Genomic DNA, 26,798 nt, shown 5'->3' with positions numbered 1-26,798 from the left:
GGCCTAAGAACTGCACATAATGATACCTTCAGATCACGGAGAGGAAAAGTAATTTGAACAGCTATGTTCTAATACCCAGAAGGATGGCAAATTTGGGCATGTAATATTTCACAGTCAGTACTAAGTTCACTAAAAATATAGAATTATTTTAAAGGTTTCCTACCATCTAAATAAACTATAAACTGCAGTTTTGCAACTGGTAATTTTCTGGTTTGAATAATGCAACCTAATGGGACTCCAGGCCTTTCTACCCCACGGATTTAAAAATTTTATTAAAGCGAATGTTAAAAAATGTTATAACATATAGGTTGAGAAAAGAGTGTCTGTACATCTGGGTATAGTGCTTAGATTATCCACAAATACAAAGTTTGTTTTATAAGTCATAAGATACATACAGTGCATAATCAGCAATAATCCAAATTAAGGTGAATAAATTTAACAATACAGTTTAGATATTTTTCAGAGTAGCACCCGTGTTAGTCTGTATCCGCAAAAAGAAAAGGAGTACTTGTGGCACCTTAGAGACTAAGGTGCCACAAGTACTCCCTTTTCTTTTTAGTTTAGATATTAGCATCCAAGTATTTGGGTACATCACTCTTGAAAAGTTATACAGAGAGTTAATTGTGAAAATCAAATATATCAATGAGTGAAGGAGAATTTAGGGTAAGCCCATTTATTACATTGGGATGCTGTCCATTAGCTTCAGTGAGAGTACTCTGATGACAACTGTCATATGACTGGCTTCACAATGGAAGCTACCAAAACCATATGAATATATATTTTTAGATTTAACAAAAAAACCCTCCAATTCTGTAGTGGCTGCATTTTTTCTCCTTTGCTTCTATGCATCATCACAGTGTTAATCCTGGTTACTTACATCCCATCAATCAACAATCCAACTTTGCTGATTATTTGGCTAGAAAACAGATACAGCTGGATAAGAATTCTATTCTAAATACGGTTGGTTTTTATACCAAGTTTGTCACCACAGTATCTGAGCGCAAGAAACAAGTCCACTACGCAAGTCTTCATTTACAGTATCATGTCATTCCAAATGCTATACCTTTATATTTGAAATATTTCTCCCACATGGGACAATTATTCCCAGAGATAAATTTCAATATCTTTTTATTAATTTTTTTGGGGGGAGGTGAGGGGGTGGAAGAAAAGGAATAAAACCAACACTTGTATGGATAAATCCTGTGTTATTTTACTCTCTTATTTACTGGTTGTGGTTCTTTTGACATAATTTATTATTATATTATTTATTCTATAGTCCCTATAGGACCCAACCATAATTGAGACTTGCTTGTGTGAGGCACTGTACGAGCAAATAGTAAGAGACAATCTTTGCCCCAAAGAACTTAAAGGCTAAATAGACATGGCAGAAAAAAGGTAGGAGGGGAAAGAGAGGCACAATGAAATCAAGTGCCTGGTCAGTGAAGTCACAGCAGGTCAGGAACAGAGCTGGGATAGCACATCTATGAGAACCTATTCAAGAGTATTACTAAAAAGCCATTTGGAGTTCTAACACCTATGTGGATTTACCTCCTCTCCACAGGTCAGAATTCAGCAACAAAATCACTGAGGACTTTCAGATAGGAGCAGCTTTGCTTTAAAAAAAAAAGGCCAAATTCCTTCTTTGTGCTGAGCATTTCTTTCATGAATTCTAAATACAGGATATCACTAACCTTGCTCTATTAGCCAGCGGACATAATTCAACTATCCAAAACTAAGTGTCTGAACTCCTCCAACTTTGAAACACATCACAAAATAATGCGTGCTGACTCCATGTCAATACTAAAACACTTCCCAACCCACAAAATTAGTCAAGCCACCACCTCAGAAAATATCTGGTCAGACATAGAAGTTTTGCAAAGTTTTCTGAAGATCAATACATTTCAGGGGGGACGGGAGGGGGAAAGAATGTTCAGAGATAAGGACCTTTGCCAGGACATTAAAAACAGTAGTTTTCAACCAAACATACATAATAATTATTAGCTCAAGTGCGCTTACCAGCAGAATATTCCAGGTGGTCTTCGATTATAGTACCAAGTAGAGTGGATTGTAGTAATCTAATCTGAAGAGGAAAGTTCTAGCCTTCTTGCCAAAAGCAGATGAAAAAAACAACATTTTTTGATTACTGCTGTTGCAGGTACAGGCTCAGTCAGAAATAGATGAAGAGCCCAAAATCTCCCAAATTGCAAACTTGAGTAACAAAAGGCAGACACATTCCCTCAGTGGAAGAGACAGACAGTACTCTCTGCCATTTCCTGCATTTGCTTCTACAATTCTCCATGCTGAGCTTCAGACAGCACTCACTCAAATCCCAGCCACCGTCTTGGGAATACAGTGGGAATGCTAATAGCTTGCACCATTTGGGTCTGATGAAACAGAGATAGAGCTGAGTACCATCAGCAGACCAACACTGCAATCCAAACTGTCTCTCCTCCCTGCCCTCCTTTAATTACACTTTAGATAGTAGGGCTAACAGACTAGGACCCTGAGAAGACTAGATATTGCTAAAAGTGTCTCACTACACCTTCCCCCGACAAAAGAACAAGTGCTCAGACACCAACCGATAACTGAGGATGACGACAGTGTCACAGCACCAGCTTGACCACTCTTAGCTCTAAAAGGTTTATACCATGAACTCTTTCTTCTGGGCTCCAGATGCCTTGAGCTGTTTGGGTCCCTGTCAAGGCTGATTTCCCACTTTGGCACTTTGAATGCAGAAGAATTTGAATGCAGAAGGTGACACAAAGATTTTAAAAATTAATACTGGCCACTCCAGGCTTATATTAAACTCCCAAGGTTACAGTCTTTTTTTTTTTAAAACCTTGGATTGGTAAACGCTGCCACCACCCAAGTGCAAAACCCCTCTGAGAATGGAATGGAACGCTTGGGAATTCCTTCCTGTGGGGTACCCTTTTCACCCCACTCTCTGAGGAAGAGCTGAGAAAGAAAAACAAAGGAAATCAGCTGTTGCCACCAGCTAATTAAACAATATGTGCACAAACCTTTTAGGACACAAACATCTAATCCTGTTCTTAAAAAAGGTAAATTTTATTAAAAACAAAAAAAGAAAATACATCTGGAAACTCAGGCAATTGCTAGCTTTAAGGGAAAAAAACACGTACAAGGATTAAGCATCAAGATTAACATTTTTGAGGTTCAGCTTAAAGGTTACAAACAAAACAAAAACATTTGGGGTTAGGAGAGAGGAGTCCACAAACCATAAAGAAATAAAAGGGATAAACCTAATTGCATCTTTCCTATCTACTTACATATCTGGGGTTTTAAATGAGTAGCTTCTCGGTATGATCCTGATGATTTTTTCATACCTGGCCCCAAGCTTCTTACAGCATAGTTCTGCCCTGTCTCCTCACTCCAGGAGAACAACCACAAACAGCCACAGGGGAAGTCTTGTTTCAATTTTAAAAAGTTCTAGCCTTCCCATTGGTTCTCCTGGCCAGGTGCCCACTCACTTCTTTTAATCCTTTACAGGTAAGGCAAGTAAATAAACAACAGCTACTAAAAGAAATTTTATAGCTAACTGGCTGGCTGGGTCCTTAAAAGGAAGCTACTCCCCCTTTCATTTGTCACAGTCCCCAAGTGTGCTCCTCAGCCCTCTAGCTTGGTGTCAGTTGTGAGAACCAGAAGATCTGGAAAACATACAGGCATACCTGTGCAGATATTGCCTTAGGCTGACCACCATTTTAATGAGCTGAGCACCTGCATCGGGACCTTTACCTGATCCTTCACGTGTTCCAGGAAGTGGGCCCACACCTTTAAGATGAAGTCTTGAAGGCGACTGGGGCGTTACTGTACCCGTGAAGAGATCCCTATGCATGACACTAGATGGACTAGCAGCTGAAGGTCCAATGCTGTGGCAGGCCTCTTGCAGCTACAGAACATGAGATGGTCCTGAATCTTCCAGACCTTTTTAGAGATGGGTAGCTCTTTGCTATTGAGGTGTCTATGTCCACTCCTAGGTAAATTATTAAGGTGGACTGAGTCAGGGAACTTTTCTTGACATTGATAACAAAGCTGTGCATTGAGATTCAGCATCAAGGACATGGCTGTGTGTGCTGTTGCTGGAGATGGACCTCTGATGAAGATATTTTCCAAGAAAGCATAATACAGGCGGATACACTGCAATGTGAATCTGGCTATGGTGACCACCATCGTCTTTGTGAAGACCATGGGGGCTGAGAAGAGGCCCAAACAAAGCATCCAGTACCAATAATAATTTCTGCCGTAAGCAAACCTTAGAAATCTGCAGTGGCATATTCAGACAGCAATATGGAGATATGCATCCACTAAAGTCAGAAAAATCCATCTGGGACAGGGACAACACCATAGAGGCCTAGGTCTCCATCCAAAACCTCATTTTCTTCACCCACTCGTTGAGCCTTTTGAGATATACGATACCTTGGAATACCCCTGTGTGCTTCTGTACAATGAAGAAGATGGAGTAGAACCCTGAGAATATTTCTTCTGAGGGAATGCTATTACTCCCACATCTAAAAGATGAGCTATCTCGGTCTGGATCAGATTGTGCCTTATAGGGTTTTTGGAGATAGGGGACTTGATAAAGAATGGATTGGGGTGAAGCCCATAACTGGGCTATCCCTAATTATCTTCCTGAACCACTTGTCCATGGACAATGCAACCCATTCCTCCAGGAAGTGGAAAATTCGGCCCCCTAGCTTCACCTCTGAGTGAGGCCCATGCGGTCTTTGTCATAAAGAGTCTTTGGGAGGGGTGGGGTTCCCTCTAGTTCCCCTTCCTCCCCTCGAACCTCAGTTCCATTGCTTTTCTTTGGAGAATCTGCTGTATCTCTGTGAGGATGAGGCTGAAAAGAGCACCTCTGTCTGAAGTCTGGTCTGTCCTCTCTCCTAAAGGCACTCAGTGGCATCAAGAGAGACTGACTGGATATTGCCTCACTGTCCGCCACTTCTTTGTCTAGCTTCTCCCCGAAAAGGGGAGCACAGAACCTGCTTTGAGTGGGTATCCACCTTGCAGGATTGGAACCATAGGTGGCTCCTGGTTACTGAGCTGGAAGCCCTGGCTCTAGTTGAGAATGTTATTGCATCCATATTGTTACTGAGCTTCAAATGCTGTGGCTAGGAAAACTTTATTTAAAATAGAGTCGAAGTCAGGGTGATCTCTACCCTTAGGGCCCTGAGATCTTCTAGCCAGTAGAGAGATGCCCTTGCAAAGCAGGTAGCTGCTAGAGATGGCCTGAGGGTGGTTGAGTAGGCCTCAAAGTCTTTTTTGAGAGTGGTCACCATCTTTCTATCCATGAGGTCCTTCGGGTAGAACTTCCCTTCTGAATGGATAATCATATCTCTTGCTAGGGGCACTACAGTGGCATCAACCTTCAGTACCTCCTGCAGTAGGGTCCCATGCTCCTGAATCTTACAGAACTTAAGGTCTTTTTGTTTTGTTAATGTGCTTGCCCTTATCGAGCTTGTCCCACTCATCCCCAATCAATTCCTTTTGTGCTTTTTCTTTCTCTTTCCTTTCTTTGATTTCTTAACTTTTTTGCATGCTTTGTAAGCGTATGAGTTGTGTTGTTGCTTTCTTGAGGCCTTTTGCAGCTAATCTTCTTTAAGGCTTGAAGCCTTCTCGAGGGATCTCTCTGAGTCCTCTCCTGCTGGGTCCCATTCCCCCAGGGAGTGGAGAGGGGATATGATGTCACTGCCCTCCTGGTTGAATTGTGAAGGAGGGGACAGTTTATGAGCCCTGCTTCTTTTTCCCTGCTTCATCTTTAGAGGCCCCCTCTGCTCCCCTCAGAGACTCCTGTTGCATTTTCCCCATGTTGGGAGTCAGTGTCACTCTGGTGGGTAGCGGACCGTAAATGTCTGTCCAATTCATAGCCCTGGGACCTAACGGAGTTAGGGACAGAAGGCTTGGCACAACTCACTATCTGCCAAGCCCAGGAAGTCTGTCTCACAGATGGAACACCATTTAAATTTTGTTCTGTGCTTTTAAAATTGTTCTGCCATGCCTGAGGCCTGGTATACACTGGGGGAGGGGCGAGCTAAGTCAGTCTAAGTTACTCAACTTCAGCTACGAAAATAGCGTTGCTGAAGTTGATGCACTTACAGCTACTTACCGCGGTGTCTTCATTGTGGTAGGTCAACTGCTGCCGCTCCCCCGTCAACTTTACCTATGCTTCTCGCTCTGGTGGAGTATCGGAGTCGATGGGAGAGCGCTTGGCGGTTGATTTAGCCTGTCTTCACTAGATGCGATAAATAGACCCCCGGTGGATCCATCGCTATGCTGTAAGTGTAGACATGCCCTGGGAGGTGCAGAGGAGCCAGCATGGAGACAATGGAATGGAGGCTCGAGGTGGGTTAAGTAAACCGACCCAGGGAGGAGGAAAGGATTAGAGAGGGAGAACGATCCTCACCACGGCCCCCAAAATAGCCAAGAACTCATGGAAATGGAGAAATTGGGCAACAGCAACAGAACTACTATACACACACTGCCCTGTAGGCAGAGAATTTGTCAGCAAGCAGGAGCAGAGGGGGCATGGCTAGAGTATGTAGCACTGAGACTTTGATCTGCCTCTGTGAACTGCAGAGAGCGGGGAGCAGCTCAGATGTCCACAACTGTTGGAGACACTGGGCTGCAGAATTAAGGAAAGATGTGCACAGGTGATGTAAACCATGTTTTTAATCACATCTGAAGGACATTCAAGGACCTGTAAAGGGTGTTCTAACTACAGTGATAACTTACTGCACATACGGTATCACTGTGCCACATTATTAGATTAAGAAATCTACCACACCCCCCCACAAAAGAAGGAATTTTGTTAGCACAGTAGAATGCTGTCAAATACTACATTTTCTCCACTGTGAAAACAAGTAGGATTGAAGAAGTTAGAGATGGAATGCTATAAATCAAGGTAACCAGAAGCTGGGAAAAACCTTAAAAGTTAAAATTCTCCGGAGGGCCACTGCATGGAACCTTTTCAGTGACATCAAGCAACAAAAACAAATAAAAATAAGATCCGTTAACTCAACATGCAAAGTTAATACATCACATGTCCTACCAGAGTCAAAAGAAGTTCAGCCAAAGCATTTAGGCTTTATTTCCTTTTTTAGAAAAATATTACTACTAAAACAATACTTCAAAGTATTTTACAATGTAAAAAAAATCTACTGGAGATTATTAATTTAGTACATTAATCACATACAAACTATTTTTATAAGGTGGTTTGTAAACTTTTGTTACACAGTGTCTGCTTTGAGTGTATATAAAAAGGATACACTTTTGAAATACAACTGCATATGTACTGAATAGATCACTAAGAAGCTAGCATCACTAGTTTGTTTATTCTAACAAGAATTCGAGTGCAATATAAAGAAAGTCAATTATTTAGACAGCTTATAAAACTTTACTGCTGCTACTTAGATTTACACCAGTAAAAATGTCTGCCAAAGTCTTTCCAATTATGCTAAGTGTGTCAGCTAAGAGCAATAACAAAAAAAAAAAAAGAACCTTTTTTGAAGGGGAAAAAACCATAATGGATCACAATAAAGCCTCTCTTCCCCTGCCCAAAGCACCTCTCAAATTACACTGGGAATGACAAAATTGTATTCTATTCATTCTAATGCTGGCGTCATTCTGTATGAAGGAACCAGTTCAGGACAAACTGCTTGGACGAGCAAGTAATTATCGAAACCGTAGCCCAAAGAGTTCAGGATCAATTTATTTTACCTTTTAAAAAACAAACATTCACTTGACTCTCAACTCCCTGATTTACAAAAGACCTCATCCTTAGCTGAAACTCATCCAAGAGTTTCAAGAGATGTGGCAATCTGTTAGGCCACTTACTCTCTAACTTTCTATTCCCCCAGTGGACCACAGGTAATACAACTGATGCAGAAAAGCAGTGGAAAGTCAGGAAAAGAGAAGGATTTGACTGGTTTAGGACAACAGAGGGCAGTAATGGGACGGTAGACCAACAAAACAGAAAAGGGAGACCATGAGAACTTTATCAGTGCAGAATGCAACTGACTGCTTGCTTATGGTTAGGTTGTGTAACATTTGCTCACATTAGTGAGCACTTACATAACTAATCTCACAAGGGACCTGCCAACGTGAGCACCAATCTAGCTGTGAGTGAGTGGCCAGCTGCATTCTACATTGCTGAGGTTCTCAAGGTCTTTTCTTTTTGATGTCTCCTTTCTTGTCCTCAATGGGATTACTGGTGTAAACACTCATAAGTGTATGCAAGGGTTGCAAAATCTAGTCCTTCAGTAGCATTTATTAGGCGGAATCTTTCAATTCATTTCTTGAAATAATTCAATTCAAGAAAAATCTTAACTTGTCTTGTATTCTATTGAGACATTTGAGATCCGTTCATATACTCAAGCTAGCCAAAATGAGATTTCAGCTTATGTGGGTTGAAGGGAGAGTTTTCTCAGTGAGTCTCTGTTGACTTTGAAACCTACTCTCTCCATTGATCTGAGAAGTCCTGAAATTTGAGAATTCAGACTATGTGTACACACACATGATGTATAGACTATGTGTACACACACATTTACATGAAGTGATGGTTTATGGGGCTTCAAGGATTTTTTTAGGGAGGAAATACTTTGAGCCCTATAGTTAACACTGAGGCAATTTAGGATGTTAATTTATTATTTTATTTTTTATTTATATCTATACACATGAAACTACAGATTCTAAAAATATTTTATAAAGCAAGCCATAAAGCTTTAATAACAGACATTTGAGTTCTGCTCAATACCAACCTACTATCATCTGAAGAGAAAAGCTTTGGTATTCAACTTGAGCAAAGAAATATTAAACAAATAATATAACTATGTAGTTTCTAGATTCACTTATCTAAACAATTTTTTAAATTTAAAAACATATAGTTGAACCATCAAGAATTCATTGAATGGGCTTTCTACAACTGCTGTTTGAAGTTCCTCTTCTCCAATTTGGCTTGCCCCACCCCCCAATTAAAATGACTCTCTAATGACTTATTCCTGGCCAAAGTTCAGAACCAGTGCGCGCTCTCCATCTTTCTTGACTACTGGCTGCCTTTGATGCTGTTAGTTCTCTTCCTGATATATTGTTCTGATCTTGTTCTCTCAGGATTCTCCTAGTTCTCCAATTGCTTCTTCAGTGTGTCATTCAGATGATCCTCCCACAGAGCTCTGTCCTCGGTCCCCTTATTTTCTCCCTCTATACCTTTATCTCCGTGTATGCTCATCTGCAAACACTAATTTAACTAAACTATCATACTATACGGATGACTCTCAGACCCGCCTCTTTGCTCCAGACCTATCTGACCATCCAAACTAAAATCTTGGCCTTGGTCTCTGGCATCAAATTGTGGATGTCCACTATCAGCTTAATGTCAGTGTGGCTAAAACTGAGCTCAATTTCTCCGCTCCCTTCCTTCTCAGTCACCAAGACGAAACCAACATCCTCTCCTTCACTCAGTCCCATAACCTGGGGGACACCTTCAAATTAGCCCTCTTTCTAAATCCTCTTATCCAGGCTGTATCTAAATCTTGCAGACTCTTACTGAATAACATCTCTAAGGTATGGCTTTTCAATTCCATCCACACAGTGAAAACTCCAGGCTAGGCGTTCATCTTATGTCTTGGATTATTATAACATCCTATTCTCTGGCCTTCACAAATGCAATCCTGTCCCTCTTCTAGCCAATCAAAACACTGCTGCAAAAGACAGTTTTCTTAGCTTGTCACTTTGACCATGTCAAAGTGCCACTGAGTTGTAAGTTTGTCTACTGCACTGCTCCAGGTCAGATATAGCATCTAAGATTTTATATAAATAATAGTGTTTCTTTACTGTAATGGTTAATGTAACTTTAATGGCTACTGTAGGTAGCAAATGATATAGACAGAAGCCTGTTAAAATACTTATGTTTGCAAATATTCTCCTTTACATATTTGAAAAAAAATACTAAAAGATAATCTTCCAAGTGCCAGTGAGAAATCATGAGGAAGAGAAAGGTATTTTGTACTCTCCGCACAAAAGTTTGACAGCAGATTCAAGATACAGCTTTATTAATTGCCAGTTTTCTAAACTTGCGCGGAAGCACAATTATGAAGAAAAATTATAAATATGGATACAATAAATAAGTACAAAAGATTCTCTAGAACAAGGAAGCTTATCCTCAAGGAGGTCAGAGCCTCAGTTGGTCTATGGATCTATGCCAGTTTACCCCAGCTGAGGACTGGCCCCCATTATAGACTAGCTTTTGTGGATCAGGCCCAAGTATGGAACTACTCCTAGAACACATGCCTGAGAGAACTGGGGAAAAGGGAAATCTGAAAAACACCGTAACCGAATATAAATAAAGACATTATATTTCCTGAACCACAGCATGTGACATACAAACTAGGCTCATAATTTCTTTCCCTGCCACACCAGCTGTCAGCTTTGTTTAACTATAAATTTAAACCACAAGGAAATGATTTAGAATTGAGTTAAGAAACCAATTCAAGCAAGCTTTCATATAAAAGCAAAATGAAGACCAAGGAAGGGACTGCACATTGCTGGCACACAGGATAAAGAGGCATATGACAGGCTGCAAAGGTCTAAAACATAATGTGTAAAGATCAGTACTGAAGACCTGGCAGGAAGCATGAAGTTATGGGAATCGTTAGTTTGGTTAGGTTTCCTTCTACAGTTAAGCTTATTTTGTCTATAAAGTGCAAGATACACACCAGTGCAGTACAGAAATTGGAAACAAACTGACAAGTGGTTGGGTGTGTCTCTCCAGAGTTGTCTTCATTAGAACAACACTAAATTATAAACTCCTGTTGACAGCAACAACAAGAGGAATGTGTAGATAAATGGTGCACAGATCCAGGGATGAAGCAGTGAGAAGCTTTGACAACGCAAACAAATGAAGAACTAGATGCAGATTGTGGTATCAGAGATATAGATGCAAAAGAAAAGCTCTAAAAGAGAGACATTTTAGAAATAGACATTTAGAAAGCACATAAGGTTACACTATACAGAACAATCCTGCCCTGGGGAAGTGACTTAAAACGCCTACTCTATATGTCTCTATGATTGCCCATAAGACTTCAGTTCACTTGAATGACTCACATATTAAACTCCCAAGCAGAGATAGTTCGACAAATACAAGACTTCACAATAAAGAGACCTGACTTCAGCTCTGGTTGTACTTTGATCAAAAAGTCAAAGTTAAAATAATACATATGGACTTAACTTTAAATCAACATTTAAAAAAAAATTCCAAAAGCATAGCACCATGCATTTCCAACTCATCTGTAGAATAAATAACTGGTTATAGAAATGGAAGACAGAATTTACCCTGAACTTCTGAAAAAGCTTCATTTGCAAAACCTTTATCTTTGATTTAAAAAATGGAAGTTCCATCAAAATATATTAATCGATTTTAGAGGTAAAATACAGTAAATATCAACTCCTGCGGATGAAGAGTAATAATAAATGGGGGTGCTGAGGACACTTTTGTTTATCTTTTTACAACAACAGAAATGACAGAATTTTGTGATATTTGGCAAAGGGGATAATAAAACAAAATGGATCCAGACTTCTCTAGACTCAAGTTACAGGACAGCACACACCACCTTTAACACTAAGTACACTGTATTATAATATGTGCCTGTTTTATATAAACTATTACAAACTCAAGATGGAGCCTTTTTCATGCAGATTTTTGCAGTTTTTCAACGTGACAACTCTTTATATAACTTGATCTGACAAAGAAAAGACAACACGAGCTCATGCACAGAAATGAACACTAAGGTAAGGTGGTTTATTGTGCTTGCAGACACAAATACTCTTGGTCGATACAAAAGGATAAAATACTTTCCCCATGAATTGAACAACATTCAGCTCCAAATAAGGGGAATAAACAGTCTGACTGAGTCTCTAGAACAATTAGCTATTCACGATAGCGCTCTCTCTACTTTCATTATTTGTTTATTTATATGATCGTAGCACCTAGAGGATCCAGCTGAGAGCAAGTCTCCATTGTGCCACTAGGTAGGAGACAGCTCCTGCCTTGAAAAGCCAAATTTAATTAGACAAGATAGACAAAGTATTTTTATCCCCATTTTACAGATACTGAGTGGAAGCACCGAGAGAGTAGGTGATTTACCCAAGGTCACACCAAAAGTATGTGGCAGAACCCGAACCTGAATTCAGTTTTCCTCAGTCATAGTCCTATGCACTAAGTCAAGACCATCCTCCTCCTCTCTCTGAGGACAGAAGTATTGATGCCATGGGTCTGCAACTGAACAATCTCCATGTCACAGATCTGAAGACTCAATGACACAAAGCAGGGGTTTTTAGTGAACATTTCACAATGCAGCTTAGTGTAGCTCCTGGTGGTAGCGCTAATAGACAGGGCCCCCGTGGGGGCTGGGGCAGTTTTTACACCATTTGTTTTAGATCTATTCTGCACAGAGTCAGATAACCTGATACTTAAAAAGCTCTCGCTGTTGCTACTGGTATTTACTAGCAACAGTGAGAAATTTCCCCCAAAAATCTCTCCATTATATAAAGCCCCACCTTAGCAAATCACTTAAATACATTATTAATTTAATTTAAAGTATATGCCTAAGTGCTTTGCTGAACAGAGATGGGTATAAATGTGCATAAAGTTAAGCATGTGCTGAAGTGCTTGCTAAATCGAGGCATAAGAGTCTATTAATTCAGAGTTTACAGGAAAGCCTTCTCTTAGTGGACCAAAGACTGCATTAACTTAAAGCTAAAAAGAGCCCAGTTTTATAGAGATTTATTTTCTACATTTCAGGTGCACTCCTGTGGAGTAGCTAAAGAAGAAAATCGAGAATTGACGAAACTATCCTAACTACACTGCCTAACACTCTGGCAGAGGAAGTGGATCCAACAAACAAAAACAAACAAAAGAGAAAAGAATTTTAAACAGACAACTGTATAGCAAATGATATGAAGTACAAATACAGACTGTGAATGCCTGAGAGCAACACTAAGCTGAACTGAACGCAGAAATAATAGTCAGCAACAAAGGTAGTTCTTTCACCTTCTACATCTTGCATACAGATTCAAATGTGTTTGCCACATCCTCCTTCCATTGTGACAATATGAATCAGACCTGCCATGTGGAAAGGTTACTGGATATAGCAATAGAAGTCACTAAAATGAACACATTAAAAATGTTAAACCCTTAAAAAGCTTTTGATTTATTCGAAGAAAGCACATAACAGTGAACAGGGCTTATATCTGCTATACAGCTTAATGCAATATAGATTCCATTATCAGAGAATAACTAATGTATCAAGAGTACAAAGTGTTCCCACCTAGTATGGGCTTTCAAACTATCACGTGGGAACGAACAGATCCTGTCCAGATGTACATCAGTAAAACTAGTGATAAAGAAAATCCATCTCTTACAATATCAGTGCACTTTAAATGGATTACCACCATTGCATTGAACATTTTTAAATGCATACAGTCTACTTGGAAAATCTCATTTTCTATGATGACTACAACTCTACATTTTCATTAATAATTCACCATTTTCTTAATTATTGCTATTCATTTGACAGCCACAATACATCAGGTCAGAGGTCCCACTCAAACATTGAGCAGAACGTTGTTCTTGCAAACAAAATTTAAATTCAAATACCCACAAATCACTGCCTAAGGGTGAGCACAACTCCTCAAAGGGTGCAGACACATACCACTGACATTTATCCGTACACTTGAGATCTGTTAGCCATGGTGTTATGTGGTGACAAAATAGGTTAGATAGTAAGTCATTCAGTTTCCCAACGTAGTCATAGTAAAAATAAACTGCATCTAAGATTGCTAGGGATTCCAAGATGTGAAAAGTTAGAAAAGCAGGGCAGTTTGTTTTCAGTCATCACAAGCATATTTGTAAAAATAACTAAATTGTAAGAAATTCAGTGTTACCTTTGATATCTACAGTGAGGATTAAAAAAAAAAAATCTTCCCTTACACAAGATGTTTATATTTTAGAACTCAGCAGGAACCAGAGAAATAGGCAGCAGTAACTGAAATGTTTTCACAAAATAAAAGCCTCACCTCTCTGTACAATGTACATGTGCATGCTAAAAGGACAAGGCATATGAACTTGTTTTAGGAATGTTTAATCTATTGCTGACCTTGACATCCAGAAATACAAATTCTTACTTACCAAGCTTGCACTGCATAGCCCACCCTTCTTTTGTAGGTTATACATTGTATAACCTACAAAACAGAAAACTTATGGATTGAAAACAGACCAAATGAGCATGTTTATCGTAATGCCATCTTATGAAAACGCTGAATAGAAAAGGACAAAATGGTTCTAAAGAGAAAATGTCTAATATTGATTAGAATATGTTTGGAATGAAGTAAAAATATAGCTGTGTCTGTTTAACAACTTACCATTACATAGCACCTTATTTTACAAAAACATCTTTACATTTGCTTAACCAGAATCATCAATTTATATCCGCATAACTCTGGGAATGATAAAAAGAATCTTTACTTTTAATTTTGAGATTATTAATAAACAAGACTATTGAAAAACTAATTTACGTTTCATTATGTAAGGTCTGCATTTATTTTGCGTTTTACTCAGTTTAAATAGTTAGAAAGAGACTTTCTGGTTCTCCTGCTCTCCAACTGTGCTGTTTTTGTTTGGATTCACAACACAGTGGAGGAGTATTTAAATAGCAATTATACTATTAAAAAGTTACTTGAAACTGTTCCATCAGATTCCATGTTTGACTTTCATATAAAATTTAGTCCGTTTACATGTAAACAATTTTCTATTTCTAAATGTCAGCAGTACAACCTCAACCTGGAATCTAAAACTCAAGCTGAATTCTTTCTGATTCTGATATCTCCACTACTAAAATTTTTTGTAATTTAACTAATCATTCTGCTGAGAGATTTGAGCTATAATAGGATCCAGTCCTCTCCCACATCTGTATTGGTCCTGAACTGCTAATAAGTAGTAAAAATGTATTTTAGGCCCTGGTCCTGCAATAAGAACTGTGCAGGTGGAAATCCACAGAACCTCTTTGGTGTTAATAGGGCTCTGTCCGTTCACGTGACTCTCAGTGCAGGCTAGGGATGTAGTTAGGAATGTGAACAGACCAGAGACAGGGTAAGAAGCTGCCATTTTTACACTATGACTTTTGAAGACGTATTAAACAATATTCTCAACTTCAGTCTGGAACACACTAGCAACATAGTTCGTCACTACAATTTTATCCCTCAATATTAACTTATGGATTGCGGCAGCTATGCAGCTATTGTTTGGCGCCTTGTTGTACAGTCAGAGTTTAAGACCAGAAGGAACCATCCGATCATGTAGTCTATCACAAGCCACCACCACCACCCTCACACTAAACCCAACAACTGACAGGAACTGGTCATGAGAGAGTAATAATAATAATAAAATGGAAAAAAACAAAAAAAACCCCCAAAAAACCTTACCCACAAATCCTCCTTCTCCAACCAGCTTCAGGGCAATCTTGTCTGCCAAAACTGAAGAGTTCCCATGTGCAATATTAGCAAAGGGTCCAGCATGCACAAATACTGGAGTTCCCTGGAAGATACAAAGAGAGAATTTATATTCCAGGTAATAAAACAGTGGGAGAAGGGAACTGGCTCCACAGGTGTATACTTTTTTGAGGTATATAGTTTTGAGAAAACTGCCTGGGGGCACAGGGACTGGAAGCCATATGATAGTAAGAGATAACACTCACATTGTTAACAGATAATTTTTGGGGGGTTTAGTGAAATCTCAGGGGCATATAGTGCCATTCATGTGAAAGTCTAGATGCTAAGAAGCAACAAACCATCGCCTTTTTTTTTAGGATCTTCATTCATAACAGAACACTAAATGACAGCGGTTAAAACAGCAGAACTACACACACAACATATTATATTAGCATTACCGTAGTGCCTAGGAGCCCACAGTACTGTACAAAACACAGAATAAAAGATGGTCCCAGACCCAGTCTAAGGCCTGGTCTACGCTAAAAAGTTAGGTCGAAGGAAGCTGCCTTAAGTCGACCTGTTAAAGTAGGTGTCTATACTACCGGGTCCGTTATGCCAACCTAAGTCGCCTCTAATGTCGTCTTCTGTACTCCATCTCTCCGAGAGGCATAGTGCTTAATTTGATTTTCATAGGTCGACTGTGAGGTAGTGCAGATGCAGCATTGTGTAATTTGACTTAATTGGCCTCCAGGTGGTGTCTGTGACCACTCTGGTGATCATTCTCAACTCTGCTGCACTGCAGCCAGGTACACAGGAAACAGCCCTTCCCCTGCTAAAGCCCCGGGAATGTTTGATTTCCCATTTCCTAAGCATTGGGAGCATGCCAGCTTGAGCACAGTTGATCACAGAGACTACATGCTCCAAACACGCTCCAGCCTGTTCTGCACAGGAGGTGGTGGATCTCATCGCTGTGTGGGGAGAAGAGTCTGTGCAGGCAGAGCTCCAATCCAGAAGAAGAAACGCTGACATCTATGCAAAGATTACTCGTGGAATGGGGGAGAAGGGTGACAAGCGGGACGCACATCAGTGCTGCGTGAAAATAAAAACTTCGCCAAGCATAACAGAAGGCAACAGATGCAAACAGTCGTTCTCGTGCGGAACCCCACACATGCCAGTTCTACAACGAGCTGCATGTTATTCTCAGGGGTGACCCTACCAGCACCCCCAGAAGCAACGTGGACATCTCACAGGTGTGTGAATCTAGGGACAACAAGGAGGATTCTATGGTGGATGAAGAAGAGGAGGATAATGGGAGACAGGCGAGCGGTGGATCCATTCTCCCCATGAGCCAGGAAATATTTTTAACCCTGGAGCCCTGTGGGTCGCAGGACATCACTGTGGCCGACTGTGATGCCAGGAAAGGCACCTCTGATGAGTATACAGTTACAATCAAAGTTCAGTTAAACTTTAGTGGGCACACACATTCGGTGGTATTGCATGTTTACTGTTAAGAAGCAGCAAGGTGCTCTGGTTCTCTGCTTAAAAGAGGCCGTTCCAGCTACGCAGAGGGTGGCCCCTGGAAAAGACTGTTTATGTGGACTGCGATAGCCCGGGAATCCTCCAGGGATATCTCTAGGAAACTTTCAATGAGGTACTCTGCAATCCTTCGCAGAAGGTTTCTGGGCAGGGCAGTCTTATTTCTTCCACCATGGTAGGATACTTTCCCACGCAACTCCTGAATTAATTCTGCTGGCATCATTGCGGTACACAGCACAGCAGCATAAGGACCGGGTCTACACCCAGACGCTTGCAGCATCTCCTTCCTTTCCGCCTCTGTTACCCTCAGGAGACTGATATAACATAGGGTCGCCGAGGGGAAATGGGGGAAGTTCTCATTAAAAGTGCTCTTACAAGAGAAAAAAAGGGCACGTAGACCTCCCACATTCCAGATGGCCAAACCATGGGGCCACTAATGTGCTTTAGTGTGCTCAACATTGGTTGGCAAGTAGTATAAAGTGGCTGATAGGGGATTGGGGCCCCACATGAGAGATTCTGCAATTTGGGACTGAAAACATTCCCCTCCCTCCCCCGCAGCCCCGTTCGTAAACAACTTCCCATGGTGCTATGGGGAAGGGCCATTGTTCGACTAGCTACCTCCGCTCCCAACATGAGCCTGCCATAAACTTCATGAAAAGTGCGGTCCTACCCCCAGGGGGTCCTACACCATGGCTGGAGCAGCAAAATGGCACAGTGCATGGTTACGGATTCTGATTATGTTATGGCTTGCATCTAGTGTAATAAGAGTTTTGGTTTTTCAAATGAAAATGGCCTTGCTATGGCAACATTTTGTTCATGTACAATAGTTCCTTTATTTTTTCCCCATGACTGACAGCTGGAAATGCGTCCTTTGACATATCAACACCTGAAAACAGACTTTTGCTGATTAGAAGGAGAAAGAGAACATGGGAGGACATGTTCACTGAGACAATGAACGCCTTCGGGGCAGCTGACACAGAGCTGAGAACATGGAGGACTTCACTGTCCGAGAAGTTAGACATGGAGAGCAGGAAAGCTTCCAGTGAGTGAGAGCATGCGTCGCAGGATGAGATGCTTCGGATTATGAGGGACTAAGCAGATATGTTGAGGTGCCTGGTTGAACTGCAGGAACAGAAGCAGGAAGAGTCCCACTGCAGACCCTGGTGGACAGCCAGCCAGCATCACCTGGTGCAGAATCACCCTCCCCCAAGCGTTTCATGAGGCATGAGCAAAAAGTCCATTATCCCTTTCAGTTAACTCGAGGGGGAGGGTACAAGGAACAGAAGGTGCCCATTCACAGACCTTTGATGGTCTGGAATGCAGTGTTATGTTACACAGCTAAAAATGTTTCTCCTGTTCCAACTTTACAAGCCCTTTTCCCCAAGGTTACCTTTTCTTTCTGCTCTCCTTCTTTACTTATATTTGTTAAATAAAGTAAATGGATTCAAGAAATAAATGTTCTTTATTGCGTAGAAGCAGTGGGTTTGGGCAGGGGGTTGGCTTTACAGGAACATGACACAAGCCAGGTGAAGGTTTGGGAAAGCTCAATGCAGACAAGCAGCTCACATTACTGCAACTCATTACTGAAACAGCTTTTCAAAGCCTTGCGGATATGCAGCGCCCCTTGCTGTGCTCTTCTTATTCCCCTGGTGTCTGGCTGCTCAAAAACAGCTGCCATGCAATCTGTCTCAACTGCCCACCCCGGCAGAAAATTTTTCCCCCTTTTTTCCCCACGGATATTATGGAGCACACAACAGGCAGCTATAATCATGGGGATGTTCTCCTCACTAAGGTCCAACCTTGTTAGTAAACTTCTCCAGTGCCCTTTTAAACGACCAAAGGTACATTCAACCACCATTCTGCACTTGCTGAGCCTATAATTGAACTGTTCCTTACTGCTGTCCGGGCAGCCGGTGCATGGCTTCATGAGCCCTGGGAGCAAGGGGTAGTCTGGGGTAGGATAACTATAGGCAGGATAACTATAGGCATCTCAATGTCGTCATTGTTCATTTTGTGGTCTGGAACGAAAGACCCAGATTGCAGCTTTTTGAACAGACCTGAGTTCCTAAAGATGCGCACGTCATGAATCTTTCCTGACTAGCCTACACTGATGACAGTGAAACACCCTCTGTGATCCATCAGCACTTGCAACACCATTGGAAAGTATCCCTTTTGGTTTATATACTCTTTGGCAAGGTGGTCTGGTGCCAAGATGGGGATATGTGTGCCATCTACTGCCCCACCGCAGTTAGGGAACCCCCTTGCAGCAAAACCATCCACTATCTCCTGCACATTTCTCAGACTCACTACCCTTCGTAGCAGAAGTCATAGAATCATAGAATATCAGGGTTGGAAGGGACCTCAGGAGGTCATCTAGTCCAACCCCCTGCTCAAAGCAGGACCAATCCCCAATTAAATCATCCCAGCCAGGGCTTTGTCAAGCCTGACCTTAAAAACTTCTAAGGAAGGAGATTCTACCACCTCCCTAGGTAATGCATTCCAGTGTTTCACCACCCTCCTAGTGAAGAATTTTTCCTAATATCCAACCTAAACCTCCCCCACTGCAACTTGAGACCATTACTCCTTGTCCTGTCCTCTTCTAGCACTGAGAATAGTCTAGAACCATCCTCTCTGGAACCACCTCTCAGGTAGTTGAAAGCAGCCATCAAATCCCCTCTCATTCTTCTCTTCTGCAGACTAAACAATCCCAGTTCCCTCAGCCTCTCCTCACAAGTCATGTGTTCCAGACCCCTAATCATTTTTGTTGCCCTTCGCTGGACTCTCTCCAATTTATCCACATCCTTCCTGTAGTGTGGGGCCCAAAACTGGACACAGTACTCCAGATGAGGCCTCACCAATGTCGAATAGAGGGGAACGATCAGGTCCCTTGATCTGCTGGCAATGCCCCTACTTATACATCCCAAAATGCAATTGGCCTTTTTGGCAACAAGGGCACACTGCTGACTCATATCCAGCTTCTCGTCCACTGTCACCCCTAGGTCCTTTTCCGCAGAACTGCTGCCTAGCCATTCGGTCCCTAGTCTGTAGCTGTGCATAGGGGTTCTTCCGTCCTAAGTGCAGGACCCTGCATTTATCCTTATTGAATCTCATCAGATTTCTTTTGGCCCAATCCTCCAATTTGTCTAGGTCCCTCTGTATCCTATCCCTGCCCTCCAGCGTATCAACCACTCCTCCCAGTTTAGTATCATCCGCACATTTGCTGAGAGTGCAATCCACACCATCCTCCAGATCATTTATGAAGATATTGAACAAAACCGGCCCCAGGACCGACCCCTGGGGCACTCCACTTGACACCGGCTGCCAACTAGACATGGAGCCATTGATCACTACCCATTGAGCCTGACAATCTAGCCAGCCTTCTATCCACCTTATAGTGCATTCATCCAGCCCATACTTCTTTAACTTGCTGACAAGAATACTGTGGGAGACTATGTCAAAAGCTTTGCTAAAGTCAAGAAACAATACATCCACTGCTTTCCCTTCATCCACAGAACCAGTAATCTCATCATAGAAGGCGATTAGATTAGTCAGGCATGACCTTCCCTTGGTGAATCCATGCTGACTGTTCCTGATCACTTTCCTCTCATGTAAGTGCTTCAGGATTGATTCCTTGAGGACCTACTCCATGATTTTTCCGGGGACTGAGGTGAGGCTGACTGGCCTGTAGTTCCCAGGATCCTCCTTCTTCCCTTTTTAAAAGATTGGCACTACATTAGCCTTTTTCCAGTCATCTAGGACTTCCCCCATTCGCCACGAGTTTTCAAAGATAATGGCCAGTGGCTCTGCAATCACAGCCGCCAATTCCTTTAGTACTCTCGGATGCAACTCGTCCGGCTCCATGGATTTGTGCACGTCCAGCTTTTCTAAATAGTCCCTAACCACCTCTTTCTCCACAGAGGGCTGGCCATCTACTCCCCATGTTGTGATGCCCAGCGCAGCAGTCTGGGAGCTGTCCTTGTTAGTGAAGACAGAGGCAAAAAAAGCATTGAGCACATTAGCTTTTTCCACATCCTCTGTCACTAGGTTGCCTCCCTCATTCAGTAAGGGGCCCACACTTTCCTTGGCTTTCTTCTTGTTGCCAACATACCTGAAGAAACCCTTCTTGTTACTCTTAACATCTCTTGCTAGCTGCAGCTCCAGGTGCGATTTGGCCCTCCTGATTTCATTCCTACATGCCCGAGCAGTATTTTTATACTCTTCCCTGGTCATATGCCCAACCTTCCACTTCTTGTAAGCTTCTTTTTTATGTTTAAGATCCGCTAAGATTTCACCATTAAGCCAAGCTGGTCGCCTGCCATATTTACTATTCTTTCGACTCATCGGGATGGTTTGTCCCTGTAACCTCAACAGGGATTCCTTGAAATACAGCCAGCTCTCCTGGACTCCTTTCCCCTTCATGTTAGTCCCCCAGGGGATCCTACCCATCCGTTCCCTGAGGGAGTCGAAGTCTGCTTTCCTGAAGTCCAGGGTCCGTATCCTGCTGCTTACCTTTCTTCCCTGTGTCAGGATCCTGAACTCAACCAACTCATGGTCACTGCCTCCTAGATTCCCGTCCACTTTTACTTCCCCCACTAATTCTTCCCGGTTTGTGAGCAGCAGGTCAAGAAAAGCTCCCCCCCTAGTTGGCTCCTCTAGCACTTGCACCAGGAAATTGTCCCCTACGCTTTCCAAAAACTTCCTGGATTGTCTATGCACCGCTGTATTGCTCTCCCAGCAGATATCAGGAAGATTAAAGTCACCCATGAGAACCAGGGCGTGCGATCTAGTAGCTTCTGCGAGTTGCCGGAAGAAAGCCTCATCCACCTCATCCCCCTGGTCCGGTGGTCTATAGCAGACTCCCACCACTACATCACTCTTGTTGCTCACACTTCTAAACTTAATCCAGAGACACTCAGGTTTTTCTGCAGTTTCGTACCGTAGCTCTGAGCAGTCATACTGCTCCCTTACATACAGTACTACTCCCCCACCTTTTCTGCTCTGCCTGTCCTTCCTGAACAGTTTAAGTCTGTTAATGGCCCTGCACATATGGAGCATAGCAGCTCCCATCGTTGATTTACCTACTCCAAATTGATTCACCACTGACTGGTAACTGTCTGGTGTTGCAAGTCTCCAAACAGCGATTGCCACTCGCTTCTTCACTGTAGGAACAGCTCTCATTTTTTGTGTTGCTGAACTGCAGGGCAGGGGAAAGCTCTGCACAAAGTTCCTGGAAGGTGGCCTTCCGCATTTGAAAGTTCCGCTGCCACTGCTCGTCATCCCATACCTGCAAAACGATGCGGTCACCCAGTCAGTGCCTGTTTCATGGGACCAGAAACGGTGCTCAATAGAGTGCAGCTGCTCTGTGACTGCCAGCAGCAAATGTGAATTGTTTTTTTTTTTTCAATAGCTTACAGTAGGGCTGCTTGCAGGACATCGCTATGTTCTGTGTGGCGGGCCCTACTTCGGGTCTGGAAATACTGAAGAAGAAGGTGCGAGGTGTTTGAGACGCTCATAGCGAGAGTGCATAACTGAGCAGGCGCCATGCTTCTGGGGTTATGGTGTACGCATGGCAATTTTAAGGCGCGAAAACCACTGGGTTGTTTGCTGTTGATATGAGGGAGAGAGCACAGTGCATCATGGTATGCCGACGCAATGTTCCCATTCTCCCCTATGACAGTGTTTTGGTCCCGTGAGGCATTGCACAAAGTTCCCAAGACATACTACGGCAAGTTGCACTTTGGGACAGCTACTCAAGATGCACTGCTTTGTGTGCCGATGCAGGACTGCTAGTGAGGACGCACCCCACGAGACAACGAGCATGGCGTGGCAACGCACAATCGACTTAATTCGGAGGCTCAAGGTCGAACTAGATCAAGTTGACTAAATTTTGTAGTGTAGACAAGCCCTCAGTATAAGATGAGAGAACAGATGTATACAGATCCCGAGGGAGTACAGTGAACCAATGAGAGAATATTGGTCAGTATAATAGGATGTGGTCTCCATACACCAGCAGTCTAAGCATTGTCAAGATTTTTGTAAGCATCACAGAAAAGGAGCATCCACAAAATAGGATTAGAATTAAACAAAGCATATTATCTAACTGATACTGACAAAAATCTTTTGCATGAATCAGAACATGTGAGACAACTCATTGCCTGGGAATATTTTTAATTTTATGTGTATTGAACTCTTTGAATAGACATGGACTTTAGCACCAATGCTGTAAAGTGAAATACTGTTTTGTATTATGACAGGTTTCAGAGTAGCAGCCATGTTAGTCTGTATTCGCAAAAAACAGTATTTGTGGCACCTGATAATAGCTCATCTTAATTAATTAGCCTCTTACTCCACCTTTTCATGTTCTCTGTATATATATATGTATGTGTGTGTGTGTGTATATATATATATATATATATATATATATATATATATGTATGTGTGTGTGTGTGTTTGTGTGTGTGTATATATATATATATATATACACACACACACATATATATCTCATCTTACTATACGTTCCATTCTATGCATCCGATGAAGTGGGCTGTAGCCCACAAAAGCTCATGCTCTGATAAATTTGTTAGTCTCTAAGGTGCCACAAGTAGTCCTATTTTATATTAAATATTTTAATGCTTTACTGGAGACAGGAAGCAAACAGCCTGAGATTATCTAGATAATAAAGCTAGTTGCTTCCTTTTTAAATTTTCACTAAAATATATTTAAAATAATTTATTTGTTATAGGTGAGAATTAACCTCAAATGTCTATATTCTGCAAAGAATATCATCGTAATTGAGTTCAGGTAGTGAAGTAATGAAGTTATTAAAATCTGCTTTACATTATTTAAAATGCTTCAGTCCTGATAAGAGAAAATAGTTCAGAGAATTAACAAACCCAGATTACTCTTAACGAGGGTGGTCAATTAATCGCAGTTAACTCACACAATTAACTCAAAAAAATGAATGGCGATTAATCAGTTTAACAATACTGTAGCGCAATCTCTTTATCATGAAAGTTGAACTTACAAATGTAAAATTATGTATAAAAAATAATTGCATTCAAAAATAAAACAATGTAAAATTTTAGAATTGACAAGTCCACTGAGTCCTACTTCTTGTTCAGCCAATCACTCAAACAAACAAGTTTGTTTACATTTGCAGGAGATAATGCTGACCAGTTCTTGTTTACAGTGTCACTTGGCATTCACATAGTACCGCTGTAGCTGGCCTCCTTCCTATCATCTTAACCAGGGGTCTCAAACTCAAATGACCACGAGGGCCACATGAGGACAAATACATTGGCCCGAGGGCCTCATCACTGACCGCCCCTCAGCTGCCCTGGCCCGACCCCCACTCAACCCCTTCCATGAGGTCCCTCCCCTGCCCCACCTCTTCCCACCCCTTCCCTGCCCCCATTCCAACCCCTTCCCCAAAATCCCCACCCCAACTCTGCCCTCCCCCTGACCCCAGGGGGTGCAGGAGCAGTGTGGAGTGAGGCAGGGGGCTCAGGGCAGGGGGTCAGGGTGCAGGAGGGGTGCGGGGTGAGGCAGGGGGCTCAGGGCAGGGGGTCAGGGTGCAGGGTGAAGCAGGGGGCTCATGGCAGGGGGTCGGAGTGCAGGAGGGGTGCAGAGTGCGGCAGGGGGTTCGGCTGTAGGAGGGGTTTGGGGGCTGGGCTCTGGCCCAGAGCGCACCGGGGGGGGGGGGCAGGAAGCGACTGGAACCTGGGGGGGGGTCTTTGTGTTGCCCTGGCTGTGCCTCCAGACACCGCCCCCCCGCAACTCCCATTGGCTGGGAACGGCGGCCAATGGGAGCTTCGGGTGAGGTACCTGGAGGCGTGGCCAGGGCAACACATAGATCCCTGTGCACCCCCACCCCCAGGTCCTGGCCGCTTCCTGGAGTGGCACGGGGGCAGGGCAGACAGGCAGGGAGCCTGCCCTGCCCCCGGTGTGCGCTGGGCCAGAGCCGCTCTAGGTAAACGCTGGGAGGGAGGGTGTTGCAGAAAATAACCCGCATGTTTGAGACTCCTGTGCTAAAGATTCGTACATCCCTTCATGCTTCAACAACCATTCCAGAGGACATGTGTCCATGCTGATGATGGGTTCTGCTCAATAACTATCCAAAGCAGTACGGATCAAGGCATGGTCATTTTCATCATCTGAGTCAGATGCCACCAACAGAAGGCTGATTTTCTTTTTTGGTGGTTTGGATTCTATAGTTTCTGCATTGGAGTGTTGCTCTTTTAAGACTTCTGAAAACATGCTCCACAACTCGTCCCTCTCAGATTTTGGAAGGCACTTCAGATTCTTAAACCTTAGGTCAAGTGCTGTAGCTATCTTTAGAAATCTCACATTGGTACCTTCTTTGCATTTTGTCAACTCTGCAGTGAAAGTGTTCTTAAAACAACAACATCCGAGACTGTTATAACATGAAATATATAGCAGAATACAGGTAAAACAGAGCAGGAGACATACAACTCTCCTCCAAGGAGTTCAGCCACAAATTTAATTAACACATTTTTTTTTTAAAATGAGCATTATCAGCATGGTAGTATGTCCTCTGGAATGGTGGCTGAAGCATAAAGGTAGACATGAATCTTTAGCGCATCGGACATGTAAAATCTTGCGATGCCGGCTACAATGGTGCCATGCGAACACCTGTTCTCACTTTCAGGTGACACTGAAAACAAGAAGCAGGCAGCATTATCTTCTGCAAATGTACACAAAATTTGTCTGAGCAATTGGCTGAACAAAAAGTAGGACTCAGTGGACTTGAAGGCTCTAAATTTTTACATTGTTTTATTTTTGAATGCAGTAATTTTTTATACATAATTCTATATTTGTAAGTTCAACTTTCATGATAAAGAGGTTGCACTACAGTACTTGTATTAGGTAAATTGAAAAATACTAAATCTTGTTTTGTACAGTGCAAATGTTTGTAATGAAAAATAAATATAAAGTGAGCACTGCACACTTTGCATTCTGTGTTGTAATTGAAATCAATGTATTTGAAAATGTAGAAAAAATCCAAAAATATTTAATTTCAATTGATATTCTATTAACAGGGAGATTAAAATGGCAATTAATCATGATTAATTTTTTTAATCGCTTGACAAACCTACTTTTAACCCTTAAAATGATTTTTCTGTTTTAATGACACTATTTTTAGTCCTCACCATTACAGAATGCCAACTACAATCATCTAATCTTATATTTTATCTGTGTGTGATTTGCACATACACAAGCACTTTCCTTCAAGCAGACAAAAGAGTACTTTAGACTCCTACGTATAAAATTTCAGGATCCTTCTGTGAGAACACAATTTGTCTTTGTGGGAGAATGCGTGTACACATCTGTGTGAGTGCACATGTGTGTGATGGGGATGTTATTGAAAAGATAGACAATTCCCATGAACCATCTGATGGCTACTCTGCTGTACATGTTTTAAAGATGAAACAGTGGAACAAAACCAGAAAGAAAGAGCAACAAACATCATGTCTTAGAACAAAAAGAATGATATAGCTTATCAACATCACTATACTCCCACTCTTTTGAGTCAGTGTTCCTTTATGTCCTCTAGGGACTATAGAAGTGAAATGCCAGTAGAGTTTTATGCAAAAACTCAGCTTGAACTAGGGAAACCTTCAAATTGCAAGTGAGCTTCTAAACATATGATCCTCCCCTCTATTCAAAGCTTATTATTGTTAGCAGCAGATCCTAGGGGCCCTAATCATGCACTAGGCAAGTTACAAAACACATAGCAAAAAGATGGC

The 26,798-nt window shown here is 42.1% G+C and overlaps 1 protein-coding gene across 7 annotated transcripts in view; it reads right to left on the bottom strand.

The window, feature by feature from the left end:
• The window catches only part of MTHFD1L (methylenetetrahydrofolate dehydrogenase (NADP+ dependent) 1 like), a 247,910-nt gene that overhangs the window by 114,442 nt on the left and 106,670 nt on the right, over positions 1 to 26,798 (bottom strand). For 6 of the 7 annotated variants that reach the window (XM_073337644.1, XM_073337645.1, XM_073337646.1 and 3 more), the window contains one exon: positions 15,490 to 15,601. The exons of the other annotated variant lie outside the window; for it this stretch is intronic. In XM_073337644.1, the coding sequence (XP_073193745.1) occupies positions 15,490 to 15,601 (112 nt within the window). The remainder of the gene's footprint in view (positions 1 to 15,489; positions 15,602 to 26,798) is intronic. 7 annotated transcript variants of the gene reach the window in all.

The sequence above is a fragment of the Lepidochelys kempii genome, chromosome 3 (assembly GCF_965140265.1).
Source record: "Lepidochelys kempii isolate rLepKem1 chromosome 3, rLepKem1.hap2, whole genome shotgun sequence".
In the NCBI taxonomy this organism is placed as follows: Eukaryota; Metazoa; Chordata; order Testudines; family Cheloniidae; genus Lepidochelys; species Lepidochelys kempii.
The sequence above is the reverse complement of the archived record's forward strand: the minus strand, read 5'-3'. Positions and strand labels throughout refer to the sequence as shown.